Raw genomic sequence first — 13208 nt, forward strand, 5'->3', positions numbered from 1 at the left:
CCATTCAGAGTTGTGATAAGCATGGGACCATTCAGAGTTATGATAAGCATGGGACCATTCAGAGTTGTGATAAGCATGGGACCATTCAGAGTTATGATAAGCATGGGACCATTCAGAGTTGTGATAAGCATGGGCAACTCAGACTTTACGTAAATCATTCACTAACCTGTTTTCCATCCAACCTTTTTAAGCGAGTAAATTACAAATTGGATAAAAACAAATGTCACGACGTGCCTGATGGAAACAGCAAATTTGTCTGTAAACTTTCCAACCAAATGTCGACAAAACAAAACACGCTAGACAAGGTGAGATATTTTAGTGTCGGTAAAATTAGTAATGTGAGAAGTGGCGGTGGATACGGCTTTATGCGTAAATATTGATATAATAACCATCATATCGAAGTAAACTTGGAGTCACGCGATTATATATTGTGTGGTCCTCCCACTACGACTCGGGAAAGCATGCAGTTTATTAGGCTACAGATGAAACAAGTTACGATCAACTTCACAGGGAGGTGAAAGGTCACGGTGACCAGCTTGATGCTCCTTTCCAAATAAATATAGAGGGTCTTATTCTGGTGATGATCGATGCTTGGCTTCCGTTTGACTAATGTAACCAATCTCACTTTTTTGTCCATCATAATCTCATCATTTAGGCTAGCCTACCCGCACTGAATATCTGCAAGGTGTTGGCTAGAACGCAGTGCCAAGACAAGAGTGGGCATATTCGCTATATAACTAAATGTTTCTTCTGACAAATCCATCAGCAGATTCAGAAAAAGCGATGGAAACCCATTTAACTTCTATTTTATTTACGGAACTTAACCGTAAAAGTTATTTTTATGTGCACTACGTCATCACGCACAGCCTTTTATCTGCAAGGACAGGAGGGAGGACCTACCTTGATGAAGCGTTCAGTGGGGGGGAAGATCCCCAGACAGATGGACAGAAGGATCCAACCTCGGTAGAAACTACTGCGGTTCCCATTCTCCTGCAGCTGCTTACAGATCTGACAATAGATCTCATCTCTACATGGAGAAAACAGAGGAACAGAGGGAGGAGAGAGGGAGAGGAAATAGGTTAAAGAGAGAGGGAGAGGATAGAGAGGGCAAAGAGAGAGGGAGAGGAAAGAGGGGGAGAGGAAAGAGAGACGGAGAGGATAGAGAGATTTATAGAGAGAGGAGAGGAGAGAGAGAGGGAGAGGAAAGAGAGAGGGAGAGGAGAGAGGAAAGAGAGATTTTATGAAAGAGGGAGAGGCAAGAGAGAGGGTGAGGCAAAGAGAGGGAGAGGCAAGAGAGAGGGAGAGGAAAGAGAGAGGGAGAGGCAAGAGAGAGGGAGAGGCAAGAGAGAGGGAGAGGATAGAGAGAGGGAGAGGACAAAGAGAGGGAGAGGAAAGAGAGGGCAAAGAGCAGCCAGAGCCACAGCTGAACCACACACCTGAGGTCTCTTCTGACGATGGCGTAACCCACGATGACGTGCAGCTTTTCCAGAGCAGTCATTGGCCGGTCGAGGGTGGGTCCCTCTCCTACCAGTATCTCGTCCTCCTCACTGATGGTTTGCACAGTGGGTGGCTTGGAAACCTCTTCTCCTTCCTCTGACTGGGGGACACAACACCATCATAAAGATGACTCTATTGTTTCATGCCGCCTCTCTGATCTCGAGGCTACCCGGCTGTCGCCACATTTTAATGTTGGTCTAGATATTGTGGACACTGTTGTGGTTTTACTTTGCTCAGTTTTAGACCCAAATGGCACCCTATTCCCTATATAGTGCACTACTTTTGACAAGGGCCCAATAGTGCACTATAAAAGGGAATAGGGTGCCCTTTCAGACCCAGTTCTCAGTCTCACCTCCTCCTGGATGATAGAGGGTTTCCTCATGCCCCTAGAGGGAGAGGCTGGGACCTCCTCCGAGATGGAAGAGGTCTTTCTGCCCCCACTCAGCATGTTGGTGAACGTAGAACCCTTCCTGGCTCGGGGCGTCGCGTCTACAGCCGAGGAACCCTTCCTGTTCAGGATCACCTGAGGACCACAAGGGAAGTAAACGGTCAGGCTTTAGTGGGGTGGTTTCCCGGACACAGATTACGCTTAGTCCTGGTGTAAAAAAAGAAAAGAAAAGCCATTCCTTTCAGCCAATCAGCGTGCCAAAAATGGTCCAGGTCAGAGGTTATAATTGTCAACAGATGAAGAAACGTATCAGAGAGAGAGAGAGAGAGTGTGAGTGAGTGAGTGAGTGAGTGAGTGAGTGAGTGAGTGAGTGAGTGAGTGAGTGAGTGAGTGAGTGAGTGAGTGAGTGAGTGAGTGAGTGAGTGAGTGAGTGAGTGTGTGTGTGTGTGTGTGTGTGTGTGTGTGTGTGTGTGTGTGTGTGTGTGTGTGTGTGTGGGTGTGTTAATGTGGGTGTGTTAATGTGGGTGTGTTAATGTGGGTGTGGTGACCTAGAGAATAAAGCTCTGTAAATCACCTCGTCGGGCTTGGCAGACGCCTTGCGGTTCCGGGACAGCAGGTCCGTAAAGGTGGAACCCTTCCTCCCTTTAGAAGCGGGTTCCTCTGGTACTGTAGAGACCTTGCGGTTTTTCTGGTTCCTCAGAACCCTCTATAAAATACATGAATTCATTAACCTTATAGTGGAGACATGATCAAAGGAGAACATTCACTGAAACTGCCGAGAAAAAGAGTAGAAAAATGAAATGAAAATGGCGTCCATCATTCTGCTGTTTTTCTTGTCCTACTTGGGCTAATCCCAGTGGTACCCACCTGATCCAGGCCCACCATGTGGCTCAGCCTCCTGTCCTGTCTCAAGGCCAGGTCCTGATCCAGGGAGCTGTTAACCATGTTTGACCCCCTGAGGCCCCTGGCCCCCTGGCCCTGCACCAGCTTGGGCTCCGGCAGGTCCCCTATGAACCTCAGGATGATCCACCAGACTGTCATGGAGGCCTGCAGAGAGAGAGAGAGAAACAACACAACGATGGATTGACTTTTTTTTTTTCTGTGAACAATTTTGTATTTAAATGTTTTTATTAATGTTCATCAAACAGATGATCGCAGTCAAAAAAAAAGAAGAAGTTAAAGTAAGTGAAACGTACAGTATTTACTGTTATTAAATAATGGTTCTTTTAAGAAACATTGAAAGCTGGGTTTAGGAAAGCCTCCGAAAGTGTGAGGATTATAAAAGACTATGAGTTCAGAAAACCTTTTGATTTCACAACAATGAAGGACACTGTGACGGCACCGACAGTTTCATTCAATGTACCGGTCACTTCGACAAGGCGAACTCTGTGTCAAGATGGGGGGTTCTATTGGGTAGGGTTTTGCTGAACTCTCTCATGAATATATTTTTTAAAATGGGATTTACCACAACATCTCCTTCGTCTTCATGGTAGAGTAGTGGCTGTCTGAGCCTCTGGCGGATGTGTGTTGGCGTGGCGGCGCCCTGGAAGTACATGGAGGCAAACTTGGAGAAGGAATACTCATCCAGGTCGTCGTAGTCCTCCTCGGGGATGTCCTCTACCATGGGCAGGTCGTCCAGATCCACCTCCTCTGGTCTGGTCCGCTCTCCCTGCTTCTCCAGGTCCTGAAGAAGAAGAAACAGAGATCACGGATATTGTGACTGTGAGGTCTCGTTGAAACCTTGACAAAAACAGAATGTGGTTTAACAAGGCTATGGGACTGTAGCGTGGTATTACAAGGGTTGGAAGAGTCACCAAAGGGGGATGGACCACAGAGTAAAACAATCTAGAGGGTGCACTGGGGACAAAAAGACTGTGATAACAAAGCAACATTTGAAAGCGGCGCCTCTAGTTTGCTAAATCTGTAGGTTGGACTCATCAACCCTTCAGAGATGCTACAGTATTTTACCACAATGCATCTTACTACATCTATTACAGAGGTCCTTATTAACCTTGAATCCAGCAGGAGCTTGTCCCTCCTGCCCTCCCACCATATTGGGCAGGAACCCGAAGATGTCGTCCACCATTTCCTGTGCTGTGATTGATTCTGATTGGGTGCTGGCCTCCTTCTCTTTCTTCTGCCGGAGCACCTGGTCTAAACGTCTTTGCCTCTCCAGGGCTGCCAACTCTTCCTCACGACGCTCCTTAGCGGACAGGAACATCTAGGTTGAACAGGAGTTCAGAAACACAGTCAATAACTGATGAATGAGTCACTTAGTTAGAGTTAATTATTGATTGATTGAATCAATCAATCAATGAAGTTTCTCCTCACGATGCCGATCAGAAATAAATCAAACAGTCAGTCAATCAAGGTATTAAGCAATCAATCCATCAAATGTATTTATAAAGCCCTTTTACAACAACAGTTGTCGCAAAATGTTTTACAGTAACCCTGCCTAGACCCCCAAAAGAGCAAGAACATACCTAACACAGATTGACTACATTTATTATCAAGAAATACACGTATATACTACTGTACAGTGAACATGTCATCTTGAAAAGGTGGAAGAGAGCTTATCTTACATCTCTCTTCATCTTCTTCACTTGTTTCCTAGCCAGCATTCCCCTGGAGTTAGCCTGCAAGAGGATCACCGCTTGCCTCTTCCTCTGCCACTCCTTCCTGGCCAGGTACCCCCGTGTCTGTGCCTGTAGCCGGACCGCAGCCACCCTCTTCTGCTGGTAGTGGTGCTGAAGCTGGCGGGCTCGGACCTTCGCCTGCAGACGAGCAAAACCCAGCTGGACCTGGAGGAGAGAAGGCCATAAACACGTTGTCTGTTTTATTCTAACAGGTTTGGACTACGCGTATGTTTCCTGTTAAACGTTCTTTAACGTTCTTGTAATATGTTTTCGGTACGTTTATGTTCGTCATTATATATTTTCTTGGATCTCTATATGGAATACGTTAACAGCCAGTAACTCACGACTCTGTAGAGCTTTCTGCCTTTGTATCCTCTCCAGTTTTTCTGAAGGACCAGCGCAGAGGACTTCTGTCTCAGGAACTGTCTCCTGCAGGGTAACGTATAGAAGACAAAGACATCTCAATGGACTGTCACAACACAAGACTACAATAGCCTACGTCCACAGCGGCACCCCTATTCCCTATATAATGCATTACTTTTGACCAGGGGTCATATGGCTCTATGTAGAGTTCATTCAGCTGCTTGGCCCTATATCATACCGATGTTTGTAGCCTCGCAGGACCCTCTGTATCAGAAGGGCTTTCTCATTCAACTCCTTCATTCTCTCCAGCTCCAGCATAGTGTCATGGAAGTCCTGAGATTAGAGGAATGGAAAGCTCAATCAATCAATCCATCCATCCTACCATCTACCCATCCATTCTACCATCCATCCTACCATCCATCCATTCTACCATCCATCCTAGCATCCATCCATCCTACCATCCATCCTACCATCCATCCATCCTACCATCCATCCATTCTACCATCCATCCTACCATCCATCTACCATCATCCTCCTACATCCATCCTATCATCCATCCATCCATCCTACCACACAACCATCCATCCTACCACACAACCATCCATCCTACCATCCAACCATCCATCCTACCATCCTACCATCCATCCATCCATCCTACCATCCATCCATCCTACCATCCATCCTACCCTCCATCCATCCATCCATCCATCAACCACTCCTTCATTCTTTAAACCTGGAACCTGGACAATCATACTATTTAGAGATTAGAGTTATCTGTGAGAGGTCAGCATAAATGGTTACCTTCAGAAATATCTTTGTCTTGCCGGTCTTCCAGTCACCATCTTGTCCAGCAAGAACGGTCTCACAGATCCATTCAGCGCATTTCTGTGGAGATTCCTGGGAAAAAAATATATTTTCTTTACATGCCACGTTATGAAGCTAATTGGCGATCATATTTAACTTCACTAGGGTAGGGGGCAGCATTCGGAATTTTGGATGAAAAGCATGCCCAAAGTGGAAGTGGAAATTTCCAGACATGAGTCCAGCGCGTGATCGGGAGAGCGCCTTTCTTGTTTCTCCCTTTTCTATTGACGAAGCTTTTGTCCGGTTGAAATATTATTGATTATTTATGACAAAAACAACCTGAGGATTGATTTTAAACATCGTTTGACATGTTTCTACGAACTTCTATAGTACTATTTTGATTTTTCGTCTGTCTGTTGTGACCGCGCTTTGTTCCAATGGATTGCTGAACAAAACGCACCAACAAAACAGAGGTTTTTGGACATAAAGAGGGACTTTATCGAACAAAACGAGCAATTATTGTGTAACATGGAGTCTTCGGAGTGCAACCATATGAAGATCATCAAAGGTAAGTGATACATTTTATCGCTATTTCTGACTTTTGTTACTCCTCTTCTTGGCTGCTAACTCTTTGTAATGATTTGTCTGCTGGGCTCTGTTCTCAGATAATCGCATGGTTTGCTTTCGCCGTAAAGCCTTTTTGAAATCTGACACCGTGGTTGGATTAACAAGAAGTGTATCTTTAAACCCATGTATAACCCTTGTATGTTTCATGAATTTTTATAATTAATATTTCTGTTTTTGAATTTTGCGCTCTGCAATTTCACTGGAATCTAGCGTCCCACACCCCCTAGTGAGGTTAAACAACAAACATGGTTTCTGTGGTTGAGCCACAAGATGGAGCAAAGTTGCAGTGACGCAATGAACAACAACAATAACAACAACAACAACTATAACAACAACAATATCAACAGCAACATTTCTTCTCACCACTTTGGGGTCACAGAGGCTGCTTTTGAGAAGCACGCGGTATCGCTCCAGGAACTCATCGAAGGTGTAGCGGATTGGATAGCCAGCCTTCCTGATCCTGATGGTCTCCATCATCCCAGAGTAACGCAGCTGACGCATGCACAGATCCCTGTCAAACAGCTAAAACAGGGAAGCATACACAGCTGTTGTCAACAGCAAAACAGGGAAGCATACACAGATCCCTGTCAAACTGCTAAAACAGGGAAGCATGCACAGATCCCTGTCAAACCGCTAAAACAGGGAAGCATGCACAGATCCCTGTCAAACAGCTAAAACAGGGAAGCATACACAGATCCCTGTCAAACAGCTAAAACAGGGAAGCATGCACAGATCCCTGTCAAACAGCTAAAACAGGGAAGCATACACAGATCCTTGTCAAACAGCTAAAACAGGGAAGCATACACAGCTCTCTGTCAAACAGCTAAAACAGGGAAGCTTGCACAGATCCTGTCAAACAGCTAACAGGAAAGCGTACACAGATCGCTGTCAAACAGCTAAACAGGGAAGCATACACAGATCCCTGTCAAACAGCTAAAACAGGGAAGCATGCACAGATCCCTGTCAAACAGCTAAAACAGGGAAGCATACACGATCCCTGTCAAAGGCTAAAACAGGGAAGCGTACACAGATCCCTGTCAAACAGCTAAAACAGGGAAGCATACACAGCTTCCTGTCAAACAGCTAAAACAGGGAAGATACACAGATCTCTGTCAAACAGCTAAACAGGGAAGCATACACAGATCCCTGCCAAACAGCTAAAACAGGGAAGCATACACAGATCCCTGTCAAACAGCTAAAACAGGGAAGCATGCCAGTCCATCTTTAGGCCAGTGGGATGGTCTCATAGGAGAAACAGTTTGAGATAAAAATGGATGTTAAAGTAACTATCAATTTTTTCCAGATTTCTATAGAAATATTTAATTATTAGGATATGAGTGAAAATGGTAATTGAGCATGTTCAAAAGCAGCTTTTCTATGTTGGAATGGTGTGGGCGTACCCCAACAACAGAATGGTGTGGGCGTACCCCAACAACAGAATGGTGTGGGCGTACCCCAACAACAGAATGGTGTGGACGTACCCCAACAGAATGGTGTGGACGTACCCCAACAACAGAATGGTGTGGACGTACCCCAACAACAGAATGGTGTGGTCGTACCCCAACAACAGAATGTGTGGGCGTACCCCAACAGAATGGTGTGGTCGTACCCCAACAACAGAATGGTGTGGACGTACCCAACAACAGAATGGTGTGGCGTACCCCAACAACAGAATGGTGTGGGGGTACCCAACAACAGAATGGTGTGGACGTACCCCAACAACAGAATGGTGGGGGCTATCCCAACAACAGAATTGTGTGGACGTACCCGCAACAACAGAATGGTGTGGTCGTACCCCAACAGAATGGTGTGGTCGTACCCCAACAACAGAATGGTGTGGGTGTATCCCAACAACAGAATGGTGTGGTCGTACCCCAACAACAGAATGGTGTGGTCGTACCCCAACAACAGAATGGTGTGGTCGTACCCCAACAACAGAATGGTGTGGGCATATAATGGTCATTAAAAATATTCATGTGAGTAGACCGTTGATTGGTCAGCTCAGCCAGTGAGCCAACATGACATCATGTTCTATGATGACATATCAAACATTTTTGAAAACAGTCTGTTTGAGATACAAGTTTGAGGTGGGGATTTAGGAGTCTTTTTTTCTCCAATTTATGCTTTGGCCAGAAATACGAGTATAGGATGAGTCAACAACCTTATTTGGGTATGAGTTAAGAGAATATGAACTTTTAAAAAGTGTGATTTTTTTTTACTGGACAGTTACTATGAGTGACAGACATTTCAAAACATCTGTCATAGTTTATTAAGGTGACTGTATTAAAACCACAGAAGTACATATTATCCCTAATTGAATAGGACTTCTGACATACCATAGGCTTCTTGAAGTCGTTGGGTTTGATGCAGCGTATGAAGTAGGGCTGGCAGACTGTCAGGGTCTTCATCAGGGCGTCTAGGGACTGACGGAACTGGCCACTCAACGTAGGAGCACGCTTCTTAGTATCCACCGTTTGCTGCTGTAGAGAAAGAAAGAGAAATATATCAAGACAGAAATATAAATATATATACACTATAGAGAATATACACYACCAGTCAAATGTTTAGACACACCTACTCATTCMAGGGTTTTTCTTTATTTTGACTATTTTCTACATTGTAGAATAATAGTGAAGACATCAAMACTATGAAATAACACATATGGAATCATGTAGTAACCCCAAAAAAGTGTTAACCAAATCAAAATCTATTTTAGATTTTAGATTCTTTAAAGTAGACACCCTTTGCCTTGATGACAGCTTTGCACACTCTTGGCATTCTCTCAACCAGCTTCATGAGGTAGTCACCTGGGAATGCATTTCAATTAACAGCTGTGCCTTGTTAAAAGTTCATTTGTGGAATTTCTTTCCTTCTTAATGTGTTTGAGCCAATCAGTTGTGTTGTGACAAGGTAGGGCTGGTATACAAAAGATATCCCTATTTGGTAAAATACCAAGTCCATATTATGGCAACAACTGCTCAAATAARCAAAGAGAAACGACAGTCCATCATTACTTTAAGACATGAAGGTCAGTCAATACGAAACAWTTCRAGAACTCTGAAAGTTTTTCAAGTGCAGTCGCAAAAACCATCAAGAGCTATGATGAAACTGGACTGCCACAGGAAAGGAAGACCCAGAGTTACCTCTGCTGCAAAGGATAAGATCRTAGCAGTTAACTAACTGCAACCTCAGATTGCAGCTCAAATAAACGCTTCACAGAGTTCAAGTAACAGACACATCTCAACATCAACTGTTCAGAGGAGACTGTGTGAATCAGGCCTTCATGGTCGAATTGCTGAAAAGAAACCACAACTAAAGAACACCAATAAGAAGAAGAGATTTGCTTGGGCCAAGAAACACGAGCAATGGACATCAGACCAGTGAAAATCTGTCCTTTGGTCTGATGAGTCTACATTTGAGATTTTTGGTTCCAACCGCCGTGTCTTTGTGAGACTCAGAGTAGCTGAATGGATGATCTCCGCATGTGTGGTTCCCACCGTGAAACATGGAGGAGGAGGTGTGATGGTGTGGGGTTGCTTTGCTGGTGACACTGCCTGTGATTTATTTAGAATTTAAGGCACACCTAACCAGCATGGCTACCACAGCATTCTGCAGTGATACGCCATCCCATCTGGTTTGCGCTTAGGCTGTGTAAGGGCTATTTCACCAAGAAGGAGAGTGATGGGGTGCTGCATCAGATGATGCTGGCCTCACAACATCACCCGACCCTAACCATTGTACGATGGTTTGGAATGAGTTTGGACAGCAGAGTGAACGGCAAAATCCGCCACAAGTGCTCAGATATCTGAGAATTCCTTCAAGACTGTGGAAAAAGCGATTCCAGGTGAAGCTGGTTGAGAGAATGCCATGAGTGTCTAAAGCTGTCATCAAGGCAAAGGGTGGCTTACTTTGAAGAATCTAAAAATATAATTATTATTTGTTTAGCACTTTTTTGGTTACTACGAGAGAGAGAGAGAGACAGAGAGACAGCAACAGAGAGATAGAGACAGAGAGAGAGAGAGAAACAGAGAGACAGAGAGAGAGAGAGAGAGAGAGACAGAGTGTATTCTTATGCGACTGTATCGGAGTGACTCTAAAATGTAGCTATTTTAAAGCACAATTCCTGCAATTCTACATGTTTTACAATGAGGCTGAGATTATATATATTTTTACAGTTTTTAAAAGCTAGTTTCCTGCAACTCTACACATTTTGTGATGGGCTGAGAGAAAATATGCAGTTTAAAAGCATATTTCCTGCAATTCTACACATTTTGTCATGTGCTGAGGGAAAATATGCAGTTTAAAAGCAAATTTTCTGCAATTCTACACATTTTGTCATGGGGCTGAGAGAAAATATGCAGTTTAAATGCAAATGTCCTGCAATTCTACACATGATGCCATGTTCTTATGCTACTGTATCTGAGTGACTCAAACATGAAACAAAATCAATGGTGGCCCCATGTCATGRCATTTTGGGAATTTTTTATTCTCCCTGACTGTCTAGTTTTTATTTTGGGGATTGTATATATATATATATAGCTCCATTATCCTTTCTACATACTTTATAACTGGTTTTAGTCGTTTAAGTTTACACTGAAAACAATCGATATAGGGGATACAATGAAGCAGCTTTGACCGCAGGGTATCTGTGTTATATTGAATCTGCTCCAGGGGTTTCCCAGGCCTCTTTCCACGGGGTTCCCAGGGTTCCACTGACCCGTAGAGAGTTCTTGGGAGTGATGGTCATCCTGGGGTTGGCGCTGGCCATCTCGCCATTGGAGGAGAGCTCGTTCTGGAATGCCTGCTTTAGCATCTTATTGGACGATTTCTCCACCAGCTGGATGAGGTCAGTGCTCAGAGCATCTCTGTTCTTCTCAAGGAAACCTAAATAACAACATGAGACGTTACTAGTGCTTGTCCCAAATGGCACCCTATTCCCTACATAGTGCACTACTTTTGACCAGGGCTAATAGGGAATAGGGTGCCATTTTGGGACGCACKCTACATTAAACAGATTTTATAATGATAATATCAAACACAAATAGTGGGGCAGGTTGATATAAGTAAAGTGGGTCTCAGTCCAACACAGGTACAAACTCTGTCATTACAGTTTAGAGTCTAGAAATACACTGTTTGCGTCTTGGAATACCTTTTGAATCGTAGTGGACCACCCCGGCGAAATGCTGGATTCCAAACTGGGTGTCATGGTTGTTTTTAGGGGGGATGTAGACGTCGCCCTTCCCATGTACCTGGTTCATCTTGTTGATCATGGTGGTATCTGTACCCTACACACACACACACACGCACACGCACACGCACACACACACACAACAGAACAAAGAACCAAAGCGTTAGGACCTTTCCACTTGTCCGAGCCAGAACGGCCCATAGCGTCAGAGACTATTTCTTGTTTCTGTAGTTTGAGGCAGCTTGATGTAGAAGTACACCACCTAGACAGGACGCTAGTCTGTACGAGTACACCACCTAGATAGGACGCTAGTCTGTACAAGTACACCACCTAGACAGGACACTAGTCTGTACAAGTACACCGCCTAGACAGGACGCTAGTCTGTACAAGTACACCACCTAGACAGGACGCTAGTCTGTACAAGTACACCACCTAGACAGGACGGTAGTCTGTACGAGTACACCACCTAGACAGGACGCCAGTCTGTACAAGTACACCACCTAGACAGGATGCCAGTCTGTACAAGTACACCACCTAGACAGGACACCAGTCTGTACAAGTACACCACCTAGACAGGACGGAATAAGATCATAGGCCTTATAACCAGTTGCACATGAAGTGGGTACTTCAGAGCACAGTGTAATTGGGTAAACAGCAACCAAAAAAGTAGTTTAAGTGTCACTGATTTAATTTGCGTCCCAAATGGCACCCTATTCCGTACATAGTAAACTACAGTTGACCAGAGCCCTATGGGCCCTATAGTAGTGCACTATACAGGGAATATGGAGCCATTTGAGACGCGGACTTAAAGTGYAGGGCGGAGGCTAGGTACCTTGGGGAAGTTGCTCTCCTCGTCGATAAGTGCCAGGATGTTAAGAGACTTGTTGGCCAGCACGTCCAGTGTTCTCTGGTTGTCGTTGTATTCGATGTGCTTCCAGACGATGTTCTCGCGGGTGTACTCATCCTGCTCCAGCTTGAAGACATGCTTCACAAAGAACTGCTGCAGCTGCTCGTTGGCGAAGTTGATGCACAGCTGCTCAAAACTGTAACGAAACGAGCAAACGACCCACACAATAATCAATAGATTGGTTCGACACACTTTAGGACGATGACTAAAGTCAAAGGCTGACTGACGTTAGAGAGATAGATTAAAGACATGAAGGCTGACTGACTTTAGGGAGATAGATTAATGACATGAAGGCTGGTCTGACTTTAGGGAGATAGATTAAAGACATGAAGGCTGACTGACTTTAGGTAAATAGATTAAAGACATGAAGGCTGACTGACTTTAGGGAGATAGATTAAAGACATGAAGGCTGACTGACGTTAGGGAGATAGATTAAAGACATGAGGCTGACTGACTTTAGGGCGATAGTTTAAAGACATGAAGGCTGACTGACTTTAGGTAAATAGATTAAAGACATGCAGGCTGACTGACTTTAGGGAGATAGATTAAAGACATGAAGGCTGACTGACTTTAGGTAATAGATTAAAGACATGAAGGCGGCTGACGTTAGGGAGATAGATTAAAGACATGAAGGCTGACTGACTTTAGGGCGATAGTTTTAAAGCATGAAGCTGACTGACTTTAGGGCGATAGTATTAAGACATGAAGGCTGACTGACTGTTAGGTAAATAGATTAAAGACTGAAGGCTGACTGACTTTAGTAATAGATTAAAGACATGAAGGCTGACTGACGTTAGG

The 13208-nt window shown here is 44.4% G+C and overlaps 1 protein-coding gene across 1 annotated transcript in view; it reads right to left on the bottom strand.

Moving 5' to 3' along the window:
* The window catches only part of LOC112071658 (unconventional myosin-VIIa), a gene marked incomplete at its 3' end in the record, with an annotated part of 47073 nt that overhangs the window by 17047 nt on the left and 16818 nt on the right, over nucleotides 1-13208 (bottom strand). The window contains 16 exon segments of the mRNA XM_070439469.1: nucleotides 901-1027; nucleotides 1437-1597; nucleotides 1850-2020; nucleotides 2460-2591; nucleotides 2753-2932; nucleotides 3351-3569; nucleotides 3897-4106; nucleotides 4468-4686; nucleotides 4866-4950; nucleotides 5123-5217; nucleotides 5686-5781; nucleotides 6679-6837; nucleotides 8652-8795; nucleotides 11033-11199; nucleotides 11465-11600; nucleotides 12336-12632. Of these exon segments, the coding sequence (XP_070295570.1) occupies nucleotides 901-1027; nucleotides 1437-1597; nucleotides 1850-2020; nucleotides 2460-2591; nucleotides 2753-2932; nucleotides 3351-3569; nucleotides 3897-4106; nucleotides 4468-4686; nucleotides 4866-4950; nucleotides 5123-5217; nucleotides 5686-5781; nucleotides 6679-6837; nucleotides 8652-8795; nucleotides 11033-11199; nucleotides 11465-11600; nucleotides 12336-12632 (2598 nt within the window).

This window comes from Salvelinus sp. IW2-2015, unplaced genomic scaffold (genome assembly GCF_002910315.2).
Source record: "Salvelinus sp. IW2-2015 unplaced genomic scaffold, ASM291031v2 Un_scaffold1676, whole genome shotgun sequence".
Classification (NCBI taxonomy): domain Eukaryota; kingdom Metazoa; phylum Chordata; class Actinopteri; order Salmoniformes; family Salmonidae; genus Salvelinus; species Salvelinus sp. IW2-2015.